This window comes from Anthonomus grandis, chromosome 12 (assembly GCF_022605725.1).
Source record: "Anthonomus grandis grandis chromosome 12, icAntGran1.3, whole genome shotgun sequence".
Classification (NCBI taxonomy): domain Eukaryota; kingdom Metazoa; phylum Arthropoda; class Insecta; order Coleoptera; family Curculionidae; genus Anthonomus; species Anthonomus grandis.
Genome location: NC_065557.1, coordinates 12,304,748 through 12,320,258, shown reverse-complemented (window position 1 = coordinate 12,320,258; position 15,511 = coordinate 12,304,748). Strand labels below are relative to the sequence as shown.

At 31.3% G+C, this 15,511-nt stretch overlaps 1 protein-coding gene across 2 annotated transcripts in view; it reads right to left on the bottom strand.

Moving 5' to 3' along the window:
* Positions 1-861: 861 nt before the first annotated feature.
* LOC126742646 (peptidyl-alpha-hydroxyglycine alpha-amidating lyase 2-like) overlaps positions 862-15,511 on the bottom strand; it is a 32,134-nt gene continuing 17,484 nt past the window's right edge. For both annotated transcript variants that reach the window (XM_050449378.1, XM_050449379.1), the window contains exons 6-7: positions 11,075-11,181; positions 862-1,341 (exon numbers count right to left, since the gene is read on the bottom strand). In XM_050449378.1, the coding sequence (XP_050305335.1) occupies positions 1,228-1,341; positions 11,075-11,181 (221 nt within the window). In that variant the 3' untranslated portion in view covers positions 862-1,227. The remainder of the gene's footprint in view (positions 1,342-11,074; positions 11,182-15,511) is intronic.

Sequence of the window (15,511 nt, the reverse complement as noted above, 5' to 3'; positions counted from 1 at the left end):
AACTTTAAATCGACAAATTTATATCTTTCATATTTTATAAACGTTATTTTTGCGTTACAACGGCAGATAAGTCACATACTTGCTGCGACTAAAATATAACAGGAAAACATTAATAATGCTTTAAAACGCACCTGCCATGGCGCTTTTCTCCTGAAAATTGATTATTTATAGTCGGATCTGCATCGTTGTGTGCGGCCAACATTTAAAATCACATTTGTATTTAATAACTTGAAATACTTACCTTTAAAGGTTCTTTTAAGCTATCAGAAAAATTGCGCTTTGCAATTGGTTTGTGCAAGTTTATTTTCCCAAGCAAATCGTTGTTTATAAATGAAAGAAAGAACAATAATTAAATCAGCAGTCAAGAGTCAAATTTCAAATTTAAGTAAATTAAACAATTAAGCAATTTGCACCAGATGACTTATGTGCAAACAAATTTGATTACGGAAATCACTGTCTGCAATGAAACAATGAAAGCATGAAGTTTGCACGATTGAAGTTGATATGCAAAATAAGCGACGTTCCAGATTAATTTATTCAATACATATGTTTAAATTACATAAACAAGTATTTTTTACTTAAAGATGCACCTAAGGTGCATGGTAACACCATCAGTACTTCGTTGGTTGATTTTGGTCTTGTGGTCTGGATAATAATATTGATAAGTTAAAATAAATTAATTCTAATAACTTTACTATTTCCAGCCCACTATTCAACACTCTTATTGGTTGGCAGGAGTCACGGTGTAGGGAATCAGTTATCAGATATACTCGGAAGGACAAATAAATTTATTTGATTTAATTACGAAAAACTTAAAACAATATAGGAAAATCTAAGTATTAAAAACAAAAACATAAAAGGTTCTAAAATAAGATTTTATTAACAGAGAAAATCTATTATTTCTTATTATTATTGTCTACAATACGTCTTTTTTTTCTAATAATTTCAAAGAAAAATACGTTTGCTAATTTTTTTTTACAGAATAAGGAACGTTTGGGTTAACTTGCTTGTAAATGTTATTTTTATACAGCATGTATTTAAAATTTGTCTAATTTACAAAATTTTAATACCTCTTAAATCTAACGTGTACAAATGATTTTTCTTGCTAGCAATTATATTAATATATTGCCCTCAAGTAAGTCTACCAAACTTGTTGGCTTAATATCTGTGTCAAAAAAACTAAAAAAATTACAAGCACTAACGATTAAGTTCTAAAACCTAAATTATTCATTTTTTTGGTGGAACCAACTCAAACTTCCAAATTCTGTTTGGTCCGATTTCGGCTACGTAGAGCGCCGATCCGTTGGCGCATACGGCAATATCATGTGGATTTTCAAATCCCTAAAACAAATAAAATTAAATTAAATTTCAGAAAAAAAAGAAGTTTTGATATTTTGTTCAGAAATATTGCCAAATTTTGGCACGGGTATTCTCTATCTACACTCATTTAACTTTGAATGTTAATTTCTTTATAAAAAAATGCTATATATTTTATTAAAGATGAATAGTATTGTTTTGCGCCTGTCAAAAGTGGTTTTTATTGTCTTTTCTACATAAGCATTTAGCATCATTGCATCAGATATGCTACAAGCAAACAAACTACCTACCTAGTTCCACGGAAATGCTAATTCTAGCTTTTCAATGCTCTAAGTTTTAAATACTTCTTTCCAATGTCCCTGGGTATTTAACAAAAAAAAAACAATTTTTAGATTCTATTTGAGAATCGAAAATTACTCCAGCAAATTATTCATTTGTCATCATTCATCAACAAACTTATTGCCAATTGGTATTTATAACGCAAGATAAACTGCAGCAATATCTAAAATCTGGGAATGAACTTATATTATAAAAACATTTTAGAATTTGGACCTAACTTTAGGAAAAATAATTCTGTAAGAAAAAAAAACGAAAAAAATTATGTTTTTTACGTAAAGCGCCAAACAGAAATTTAAGGACCATCATTGCCAATTACATTACTTCGTAAAATAGCACATGAAATAGGATCGTCTGTTTAAATAGTGAGTAAGGTCTGCAAATTAAATAAAGGTCACTCTAGGTCACCTCTAAAATGCAAATTCTTTACCAGACTACTGAATTTTGCAAAAAAAGATCATATACAGGGTGTCCCAAATTCGATGGTGACCATTGGTATCTCAGAAACCGTAAGAAATATGGGGTCTGTTAAATAGAGGCAAAGTTGCGCAATTTGGAGCTTAATAACATGACATTTAAAAAATTTTAAAATTTCGAAGATATCTAAAAAAAAAATTGTCAAAATCATTTTTACCTTCTACCGACTTTGTTTAAAGAGATATTGGAAAACTAAAAACAGTTTTTCATTACCACTTTTTATGCTCATGGCGCAAAAAAAATAATCCGACGTTTCAGTTTTTTTCGATCATCATTAACTTTTTTTTTAAACCAATTCAATGAAGTGCTATAACTCATTTTAAAGACAATTAAAAATACTTTATAAAAATGAGAAAATCCAATATGGCGCCCGTAAGAAAAAATAAAGTTGATGATGATCGAAACGAAACGTCGAATTATTTTTTTTTGCGTCATGTAATAAAAAGTGGCAATGCAAAATTGTTCTTAGTTTTCCGATGTCTCATTAAATAAAGTCGGTAGAAGGTAAAAGCGATTTTGACAATTTTCGATTTTTGTCGGATAAGTCCGAAAATATCCGGAATTTTAAAATTTGGACCCTGTATAGTTCAATTTATTATTGTATAAATGTAATGTAAATGATATGTAATGATATGTGTATGATATGTAAATTTTAAACTTTTCCTAACCTTGTAAAAAACAAACAAATAAAAAATATTTATACACTGCTTATATGCAGCCTAAGACCTACATCAAAAATCTCAACATTCCATTTTGCATTTCGGTACCGCTCTAATATTTTATTTAAGCACTCAGCAAAGACAGGTGCCGAATCCTATAGTTACGCTCAATCCGAAATATATTACATAATTTATCGGTAAAAATCATGTAATAAGCTCGCAACTTAGACTTGAGATATAAAAAACTAAAGCTTTTTGAGCCAAGATTCTTGGCTGTAATAGCTAAACGAGAGATGTATCTAGTCTTTTGTTAAATTAGATTTTTAAATTTTAAATGATTTACGGATAAATTTATTATAGAAAATGGGCCTAAATTTGCAGATATAAGGCAAAAGAAGAACAGATTAATTCTTTCATAATGTAAACGTTAAAGAGTCATTCTGTGCCTAAGCTCAAGCCTTTTTTGCGCTTATTTTTCCAAGTTTTTAAAATATAATGAATATAGGTTATGTTTTCTATTTTAGTATGTAAGTATTATTTGGAAGACGAGTGTAACATAAATAAAGTCTAATATAGTCTATTTTTCTGGATTTTATATTTGAAATTTTCTTATTATACAGGGTGTTTCCTAACTACGATACGAAACTATACAGGGTGAATCATTAGGTCGTTTTATGAAAAAAAGTTCCTATGAACGTTTCTGAGATACAGGGCGATGAAGGTTCAAAAAAATAACGGTATTTTAAAAATACTATAACTAGCCTTAAACCGATTTGGTTGAAATTTGGTGCAGTTATTTGAAATTATTAGGTCCAGTGGCGTGTCAGCGGGCACCACATGCTTATTGTTGAGAAAAAAACAAGGCCAATAATTGTTTTGCAGCTTTTTATTTATTTTTGTATTTAAGCAACTAAAAATACAACTTTTTCGTATCTTATCTTATTATCTTCATATCTGGCTTTGTTTTGGAAAAAAAAAATTTAAGTATCTTTAACTCATTCTAAAAATTATCCATGGACGACAACTTGAAATAAAAACCAATTAATTCGATAAACAATTTCGACCTTAAAGTAAATGAGCAAAATGCCCACCTTCTGATGAAATACACGACTGCAAACGATTTGTTATTGAGTGTCTGACACGCTCAAAAATACCTGGAGTATCCCTTATGATATTGCAATTGACAATTATCCGATTCCTCAAGTCATTCACATCTAGAACAGGAGATTTATAAACATGAGCCTTCAGATGGCCCCATAAATAGTAAACCAGGGGATTCATATCAGGACTGCGAGCCGGCCAATTTTGAGGTCCTGCACGTCCAATCCAGCAATTAGGGTAGATGACGTCGAGATGCTGACGAGCAAGAACACTGAAATGAGCTGGAGCCCCGCCGTGCATAAACCACATGTTGACTCTTACTTGTAGGGGTACTTCTTCTAATAGTGGGTAAATGGTGTTGCAAGAAATCCGTGTAGGATTCACCTGTGTATCTTGACGGTAAAAAAATGGGCCAATTAGGTAGTCACCAATAATTCCTATCCAAACATTTAGCAAAAATTGTTGCTGAAAATGAGTTTCTCTAATAACGAGGGGATTTTCGTCGGCCCAAAAATGATCATTGTGGAAGTTCATAATAGCATCTCTTGAAAAATTTGCCTCGTCTGTAAATAAAATATTTGTTAGGAAATTATTATTGTGTGTCATCGTATGAATCAACCACCTGCAAAACATTAATCTTGGATGAAAATCCCGAGGCAGTAGAGCTTGTACACGCTGTATGTGATATGGATGCGGGAGGTTTCTTTTTAGAACTTTCCAAACGGTTTTTGAACTGACTTCAAGTTGCAGTGCAATCTTCCTGATACTATTGGAAGGATCTTTTTCTATCGCATCAAGTATAGCTTCTTCCAGTTCAGGCGTAGTTATAGTTTCTGGTCTTCCACCACCCATATTTTTATTAAAACTCCCAGTTTCACATAATCTTGCATGTAGTTTTCTAAATGTTTTTGCACATGGAATTACTTTGTTAGGATATCTGTCCTGGTAAATTCTTCGTGCTTCTTCCGCATTTCCATTTGCTAATCCATAAATAAAGTGCATGTCGGTCATTTCATGGTTAGTAAAATTATTCATGATGGAGTAATGAATCACTGCTAATTGACAGCTGAATTTTACTTATAACAATTCTATCACTGTCAGCTGGTCTCCAAAGCAGGTAGGTTCGAAGGAGGTACTTGAATGGACTTGCCAATTGTTTGTTATAAGAAGCAATGTATTTGTTATTTTGTTGTATTTTAAAAATCTGTTAATAAAAATCGTAGAAGTTGAATGTTTATTATCATAGTAAACAAGACCCAAGAGACCAAAAAGTCGTGCATTGGAGGGTGGACATTTTGCTCATGTACTTTAAGGTCGAAATTGTTATTGTTAGTATTGAATTAATTGGTTTTTATTTCATGTTGAGTGAAATGAGTTAAAGATACTTTAAATTTTTTTTCTCGAAAACAAAGCCAGATATGAAGATAATAAGATAGGATACGAAAAAGTTGTATTTTAAGTTGCTTAAATAGAAAAATAAATAAAAAGCTACAAAACAATTAATTATTGGCCTTGTTTTTTTCTCAACAATAAGCATGTGGTGCCCACTGACACGCCACTGGACCTAATAATTTTAATCTAGTTACAGCTAAATAAGCGTCTTATAACTTCAAATAACTGCACCAAATTTCAACCAAATTGGTTTAAGGATAGTTATAGTATTTTTAAAATACCGTTATTTTTTTGAACCTTTATCGCCCTGTATCTCAGAAACAAAGCAACTCCCGACATACGTTCATAGGAACTTTTTTTCATAAAACGACCTAACGATTCACCCTGTATAGTTTTGTACCGTAGTTAGGAAACACCCTGTATATAATTGATTGGGGGAATAATAAATTTAATAATTATTAAATCTAGTCATTTTAAAGGCAAAAATTACCTCCTTTTGAAATGATATTTTCAAAACCCCGTTTATCTGACGCATCCGTTGACCCGCAATATAAAAAAACATAAACGCTTTCTCACAACATTAAAAATTCTCAAAAAAGAAATCGTTTTACTCTACCGACTATATCGTATAAATTTTATTCGTTTTTGCCAATCGACGGCGACGACGACAAAATGAACTCGTCTCAGCAGCGGACCGAAGACAAGTCTTATTTATTATTCCGAGTCTGGTTTTTTTTTCTTTTTAATCTGACAACCAATCAGTGTTAAAATATGAGACAATCGGACAGATTGCAGCTCATACAGAGAATTGCAGCAACCACTTGCCCAAGCGATATGTTGGGCGACATCAAAAGGCCGATGCGGCAAAGTACCCATATCTTTCCCAATGCTAATTGGAATCGTTGAATCGGCTTGGCAGCTGCCGTATGGCGTTGTTTATTTAATGAGTAATTTGCACTGAATTATTTATTTTATTGTGGTAATTTTATTATTATTTTTATTTTTTAATTTATTAGATAAATTTTTTATTCTAATTAGACTTAAAAAAAAGAAAAAAAAACTCACTTAGCGCATGACCGACTTGGCTTAACAATACAAATACTTAAACAAATAAATGATATTCTACAATAATGGCAATATTAACAAAACAAAAGGAAAAAACTATCAAAAACAAATAAATTGATAATATAAAATTCAAATTAAAATTGTTCCTAAGTTGAACACAGTCATATTACAGCCAGTTTAATTCTTTCAGCGTGAAAGTTACGTGATTCCGTCTTCTTAACCCATAAACAAAGCGAATGCAAGAATTTTGTATTTTTTGCAGTTTGTACCTATTGGAAACATCAAGACATGGTCCATAAACAAAATTAGAATAATTTTCAATGCGATAAGACAAGAGCTTTACAAAGTTGCTTCTTTAGAGTAACACTTAAAAGAAAGAGCCTTACTTTTGTACAAGTTTCTTAGAGACATATATGCTCTTTGAACTACTTTAAATACCTGCGTTTCAAATCTTAAATTTGTGTCGAAAACAATACCTAAGTTTTTATGTTCTTTCAAATTCGAAATGTTTTCGCCATCTATCATGAGATCACAGTTCATACGACACCATGATGCCGAGGGGCCAATATAGATGACAGCCGATTTTTTAGCGTTTAATTTTAAACCATTTTGTTTTGAATAATTATGTACTGCATCCAAGCACCAACCCAATGATTCCATGGATTCAAAAACATTATCCTTGGTAAACTGTATATAAATTTGTGTATCGTCACAGTATTGAGCCATACGATAGTTTCGAATTTTACTTTTTAGGTCGTTTATATAAAGTATAAAAAGTAATGGGCCTAGAATGGATCCCTGGGGAACACCTCTTGTTAAATCGGCTGACGCAGAGAATGAGTTAACCACCCTTGTTATCTGTGATCTTTTCTCTAGGTAATTACTGAAAAAACGTACAGCTTTCGGTAAGGAACCATAAGAAAAGAGCTTCGCCAAAAGCAAATTATGGTGAAAAGTGTCGAAGGCCTTGCTGAAATCTAACAAAACTAAAGCTGTTGTCTCGCCCTTAACGTAAGCATCAATAATATCAGGCAGTACTAAAACTACGACGAAATCCTGACTGCGATTTTGAGAGCAAATTATTTTTATCAATGTACTCAATCACCTGCTTGTATATAATCTCCTCAAAAATCTTGGAAAATATAGACAGTAGGCTGATTGGTCGTAAATCAGAACAATCTTTAGTCTTTTGTGTTAAATCAGCTCTTTGCTTAATATTACTATATTTTCCAGATTTATGTATAATAATTTATATATATATGTTATTTCTAATACACTAAACAAAAGATGCACAGAGAGTCTGTTAAAACTTGCTTAAAGATAAAGCTTGATATTCATAAGAGAAAATCGAGAATTTTTCCTAATTTAACTCTGTATTAGGCGGAGAATGTAAAAAGCTAATGTACCAATCACAATAGTCGTAACCCTAAAGGAGTTTCTTACTTTATTTACTTCTACTATTGCGGTCCGCGGAATGGACTGTAATAATGCTATTCAGTAAAATCATAAAGTAAAATAACGGAAACAAGCATGCAACAGTGTTCAATTTTTTTTTTGTTAATACTCGTCCATATTATAAAAAGCAACTTCGTGTAATTTTTTTTAAACTCACTTATCCGTAACGTATGGCAAGAGGCTACTGGTTAAAGACTCACAGCTCTTGGGCTGACAAGTGGAAAAGTGAAAGAGTTTCTTAAATAAAATTTAATTTTACTTTATTGTCAAAAATTCCTAAGTGGGTAAATTCCAAGCTTTTCTGAAATTGTAGGGCATGAAACTTTACAGATTCAACTGTAAAGAAAAAGATTTTGGCTTTAAAAGCACAGCACGATTTAATGTAGTGCCTTAATATTTGGGTTGCTTTAACTAAAAATCGGATAGTCTGTAAAAAAACAGTTTTTACCACTGTCCAAACTACCGATGCCATTTATAAAGAGTAGAAACTATAACTGAATCTAAAGGTCACATTCTACCAGCTTGCAACAAGACGTCATCATATCAACCTTTATAAACTGACTTCTGTTATTAAGAAATTACTTGAAACTTTCTAGAGGTGCTCCTCTGAACTCGTATAGTGCTGCTTATTAATTAAGATATTATGATTACACAGTAGAAAGCTTTCGAGAAATCGTAGAAAATTGTTGCTGTCAAGTAATCCTTTCTTAAACTGAAGTATACGCTACTAAAAGGTTGGTGCATTTTTTACTCAATAATTCAAATTGATGAGGAGTAAGTATTTTATATTTAAAAAGATAAGAAAGAGCCAATATTTCAATGATCTTGGATAACGTCAGGAAGAATGCAATTGAACGATAATTCGATATAATCATTATCACCTTCTTTATGCGACGGCAATAGTAATTGCCGTCCTGGAAAAGCTCCAAAATTATGTTTTATTGGAAAACTAAATTTTGTGGATACAAGACAAAAAAAGACAGATTTGGATCTCTAACTAAATACAGGATTAAATAAATACTGAGAGAACAAAAAAAACTTCTAAAATACTAATACTTAGAGGACAAAATACTAGATCTGTCACTTTCTGATGCTTTCTTTAATAAGATTTTTCATGAGCTGATTTCAGAACAATTTTTTATTTCAGATACATTTTAATTGTACCCTTATTCTTTGGCTTCTGACAGTTATTTTTATAATAATAATATTGAATGTAAAAAATTACTAAAAGAAATTAACACATTGATAAGATATTGATCAAATAAGATACTTTGAAGAGTGGCAGTATAAAGTTACGTCAAATGCCTGAAAGATATAAAAACTACTCTAAGGACCTGGAAAAAGCAAAAAAAATCCCTGTACGGTACTAGGTTACAAAAATTACGTCAAACGGCTGGAATGAAATTTGCCAATGAACGGATTGACTCAAGGGTCGGTTCTAAGCTTATTTTTTTCGAATATCTAGTCAATTAAAAGTACTGCCAATTTTAATCACACTATTCATAAATTAAATTTTTTTACAATGTGCTGATGATTTCTATGACTATTTAGGTAAGAAAAACTTATTGATGATGCGTTATTGTCACAACTGCTTTAAGATATCTGTGCTTTCTGTGGTAGACACTCTCTTGCTAAGCAAAATACCATTTTGCTGGATGAAACCTTTATTCCCTGAAATAATCTGAAAACTTACTTGGAATAAACATAATTAATAATATTGTAGTACGGGGTGAAAAAATATTTTAAAGGCTGTTACTAGAAGACATTGGGGTTTTGACACATAAGCAGTACTTAACTCATATATGGTTCAATTATTTTAAACTTAAAAGAATTTACATTCTTCGGTATAAAGTACTGAGGTTGGATAGTTTCTGCATTGTTAGTAGAGACAGGATAGTTACTGTTAAAACTTATTTCGGCTAGCTATAGAAAATTTAACCTCAATCAGTAATCAGTATTGCTAAAGTCCAAGCTATTATATTATATGTTTGGAGGCAAAAACTTTTGTAAATTTGCATCATACATACAGTCAGAATTCTACGTATGTACTTAAAGCTAATAACAACATACTAAATATCTACATGAATCTTTTATTCAATTAAAATAATATGACTGTGTTCTTTGTCATGATAAAAGGCTGATACATCATACTCTTGCATAAGGCTGACGAGCCCTATGCAAGAGTATGTATTCAAGATGATACCACGATTTATATATTACAGCTATACGATGTACTAATTTAAGAATAGTATAACATTAAAAAAAAAGGAAAAACGAATATCAGCTAGACACTATTCCGAATTCAAATAATTACAATCGAGATAATAGATTTTTGACAAAAAAAAAAACAATTATTTAAATGAAATTATTAAATATAGCGAGTTTTGTAGCAGTTCTGAGATTAATAATTGGCCATCGACAATTTGGTGAATTTAGCAGATAATCCGTATTGCTTATGTGATTGTAGTTTTCATGACCTTAATTTTTGTATCTTTAATTACAAATATAAGCATAAAATTTTTTAAACAAGGAATTGACCAATTTAAACCTTTTTGCAAACAATGCCTGTACTCTTATTAAGATTAAAAAGGAAAATTCAAGAGCTTCTTACATTTTTATTGAATTTTTAAAAATGTGTGAGGAAAAGACAACAATATGTATTAATGTCTTAAATCATTAGTGGCTGAATGCAAAACTGCAAAGTCAGAAATTAAAAAAAAATTTCATGTGCATTTTTTTTTTGAATTTTGACGTCTAATTCCCTTAACTGAAAAAAATAATTAATAAAAATCAGCTTTTCATTTCAAAACGAAGTCTGAAAATCTCAAATCTTTAATATTCTTTAAATCTTAAATAATATTTACTTTACAATTTGAAAAAAAAAATGAAAATTATGTTGAATTTGCGTAATTTAAAATGCAATTGGGAATGCGTAATTTCAAATTACTAGAAAGACTTTTTTTATCGTGAATTAAGAAGTATTAAGAAATTCGTTCCCCTACTCGGTCTATAATAAAAAGTTGCTATTTTCCAAAATTAAAAACCTCAAAAAAATGAAGAATTCGCACCAGCATCTTATTCTAAAGCACTTTATATAGTCAAAGACTAGAAATATAGAACAACATGGTTATGACAAATCTATGATTTACACTTTATATTATACGTATTGAAAACGACCAGCATAAAGCTTAAATATTCGTGCGCAGAGTCTTCATAAATGTACCAGAACCTTCACCAAAATATGAATTTTCAATCATGTCTTTAGCACTTACCTCTTCGGGCGCCCAATGATCTATCACAGATTCAGTTTCGGGGTCAATGGTCATTCCTTGCACCGGTAACATTCTTGTCGGGCCATTAACAGCGTAGATTAGCTTTCCTAAACATAATTACAGATTACATATATTGACTTTTTTATTTACTTAAATTATATTTCGAGTGTGAATTTAAGAAATATGTATTAAATATATAAAACAATTTTATTAAACTGACATACAATATAATTTAATGTTTAACTATATATTCAAACCCTATCTGTTGGGAAATAACTCAACAACACCCTTTTCTGTCATCAAGATTTATTTTATCTTATTTGGTTTATCTTCACAATTTTAATGACATCATAGATCCCCAGAAGGTTTGCAGAGGTCACACAGCAATCAATTTTAAGTGGTAACTCTTAAACGCTAATATTATAAGTGTAACACATAAATTCCCGTGAAACTGTCAGGCAGCTTTTTGATAAAATATGCGGCAAATGAGCACTTTTGCACCCACTAACTTAAAAAGCTGGCTTTAATTGTTAAAAATGTTAGTTACTACAAAGTCGATTTTAGTTGCTTAGATAGACAAGTTGGGTCACTGTCGCCGAGATGTAGAGTGTGAGTCTGTTCGCGATTTGCAGTCAAAGTAAGAATGGTGCTCACGAATTATCCATATTCCTCATTACTCCTTAAATCCGAATATGGATCTCCCTCTAGACTCTTGATGACCAATTACTTGTTGCAGTATAGACAAGCAGAGGCACTGTCGCCGAAAAGTTGCGGTCGCAGTAAGAAATTGCTCATGGAGTTTTCTCTATTTTCTCTAATACCCAAGATGGGTTTGTCTCTTTCTCTGTCTCCTTACAGCTTTAGTGACCAAGGTTAGGCACATCATTCCTAATAACGCAAAAACGGGCACCAAATATCCCAAATATCTTTACATTCTTAATGACCTAGTGAAGATCCGTAAATACCCTTATACTCTGAACCCAATTAAAATCTACCTTTATGAATATAAATTTTTCTAGTTATGAGTTCGGTATTCGTAAGTTCATGCAATAGGTTAAAGTTCTTAACCCGTTGTGAATAGAGTATACGCACCATTGTTCCTAGTTAGTAATAAGTGAGTGAAGTTACCTACTAAGAAGCAATCGTGAGGTTGCATATTTACGCAACTGCTATATACTTAATTTTAACATTATTTAAAGTTAAATTAAGTATACGTAAAGACGTCAGAGATGTCCTACAATTTACACTTGCCAAACTGAACAACTATTCCATTTTCCCACCCTTAGACCTAATAAATGGGCATATACAAGTTTGCGCCATATAAGCAGTGGCACAATTAAACACTTGTGTTCCCTCTATTTGGAGAGGAAGCCAGGCAGCATATTTCTTCCCCGAATTCTATACGCCCCATATCAATGTCTAACGTATTATAAAGAATGATAGCTAATTGATGTTCTCTTTTGTAATTGGGTAATCTACGCGGGAATTGCACCACTTCCAGATGATCCAGGCAGAAGTATACAAATAAAACGGTGATATAGGAAAAGAGACAGAAAAGTTTTATTTTTATTTTTATATCCCTATTACATCTCAGTTTATGGTATCATGAAGAATGGTAATAAATTTATATTTTTTTATTACGTAACTTGGTACTTGCAAAAAAAGCATAATTTCCAGTAGATTCATGCAGAACTATAGAAATGCAGAGTAGTATACAAAAAAAGGAGAAGTTCAATCCACTGTTAGTAATACGTTTCCTATTAATATGAAAATATATTTCTGGAAGATTTACACAGTAGTATAGAAATGAGAATGGTAATATTGAAAAAGAGTAGAAAAAGTTCAATTTCTATTCCGATATCCTCTGTCTCTTTTGATTATGATTAGTTAAGCCGCAAGAGAAAAACATAATTTCTAGAAGATTCAAACAAATAACAGGTAGTATATAAATAGTATGTACAGTGTGGCCCAAATTGGGTGTACAGCATGGGTATCTTGGAAACTATAAGAGATAGAAAATTGTTTAAAGCGGGAAACTTGTAGGGCATTTAATTACCTATTTAGTGCCGCTTTTAGAAAGATTTTATCTTTTTCCAATTATTTATTTAAACAATTATTATTGTTTAATGATTTAGCGTCATTTACTGACAATTCTGCAAAATATTATTTATTTGATTTAACTTTTCATCTTGTTTTGTAGTTCTTATCTTATTAATTTTTTGTACTTGTTCTTGTTAGTGTTAGGTAGTTTTTTTGTATCTAGTTGTTTTCGTTTATATTTAGTGAGTTTTTTTTTAATTTTTAAAAATTTCGAAAAATGGCCATGCGATATACCAGTGAAGAAAAATTTGACATATTGGAATATTATATTACATGTAGTAGGAATGCTAATCTTGCAATCGCCAGATATTTGGAACTGTATCCTAAGAGACAACAGCCAGGTCCAAGACTATTCGCTAGGGTTATTACCAACCTTAGAACTCGTAGAAGTTTTGAAATACCAACCTCAGAAAATTATCAAAGGGACAATGAAGCTCGCGATGAAAACATTTTAGACCATTTTAATGCGAACCCGAAAATATCAACCCGAACAGCTGCAACTAATATGAATATACCAAGGACTACCATTCAAAGAGTCCTTAAAAAAATAAATATCGTCCATATAAGTCTATTGTTCAAGGTTTAAGAGATACAGACTACCCAAGACGATTAGAATTTTCAAACTGGTTTGTAAGGGAATGTCAAGAAATATTTAATTTCAGCAGGAAAATTATTAGCAACTGCGGAGTATTCATCAGGCATTATCGTCATTTTTGGGCTACTGAGGATCCTCATGAAGTGGCAGAACGTAGGCTACAAGTAAGATTAAGATTTAATGTATGGTGTGGTATGTACGATAAGTTAACTACCCATAAAATTAGTTTTAAGTAAGATGCTATAATTGTTTTTAGATAATCACCTTATTGGGTCCTATATTTATATTCAAACACTGATAGGTAAAGACATTTAAATCTTTTGAAAGAGCAGATATTACCTGCCACGAGAGCTATAATACCTGAAGAACAAATATGGAGTGATGCGTGATTTCAACAGGACGGACGGGTGTCTCGCGCATAATACTCGGGACGTTCAAAACTTGTAAACGCAAGCATTTAACAATAAACTTATTGCGAACCGCGGTGCTGTAAATTGGTCTCCATATATACACCCCTGGATTTTTATCTTTAAAGATATGCTAAAAATGAAGTTTACGAGTTTGAACCTCCTACAACTCTCGAACAACTAGAGGACAGGGTTCCGAATGTCATAAATAATATAAATAGAAACACCCCGCGCAAGGTAACTAGAAGTGTCTTAAAGAAATGTGAAAAATTAACTATTTAATTTTTTGACGTAAACATAAAATATTTTCATAGTAATAAGTGTTATACATCCTTTTAAAGGGAGAAAAAGATCTTTTTAATTTAGCAAAAAAACAAAATGGCCGCCATAAGAAAAAAAGAAGTTGAGGATGGAATCTTAGAACCGAAACGTCATAAACAAAAACTAAATTCAGGTATGCGTTGTTCTTAAAAAGTTGTCCTAAAAATGTTTTTACAGATTTTAAAAATACGCTGAAATAAAAACTTTTTGATTTTTTCCACATATTTCAAAGTCGGAAAAAGATAAAATCGTTCTAAAACGGCACTAAATTAGTAACTAAATGCCCTACAACTTTCCCCATTTAACCAATTTTCTATCTCTTATAGTTTCCAAGATACATGTATAGTACACCCAATTTGGGCCACACTCTATACAGCTAGTAGATACTATACAGCTAGTAGATAGTCTATACAGGTGCCAGGGTGATATATCTTGCATTTCTTTAATTTCTTATGTACACATTAAAGAATACAAAGTTTTGGAAAGGCCGGATAGTAATTTTATAAAATATCTCTAATAACGCAGAGATTTAGTGAAAATTTTAATATTTTTTTCTGTTTTTAGTACTTAGTTATATGAATTTAGAATATTTTAAATATCTCAAGAATATACTGCAAAAAAGTGTAGGGTCTTTCGTGGAAAGCTTAGGAAAAAAATCTGTTCATTAAAATACAGATTACTCAGAAAATATCCTAAATAGACTTTTACAATACATACTTTAAGATTCTTAGGGTATTTTTTTTTAGTATATTAAGATAGACATTGGTAAAGTAGTATTATCTAATTTTCGAACATCCATTGTCTTTATTATTAAATTTAGCACGAGGTTTCAGTTGGTAAGTATCTCCAACCTTTATTAAGTGTAAACTAACAACAAATATTTTATAGGCTTAGAGGTGTATGTGATCTTATAGAGGTGTTCAGATGTTGGGAATGTTACCACTGGGCTGGCTAATGATTCATTAATTTTGCGTGATATAAGTTTGCTGCCAGGAATCTTCTTTTCTTTCAATG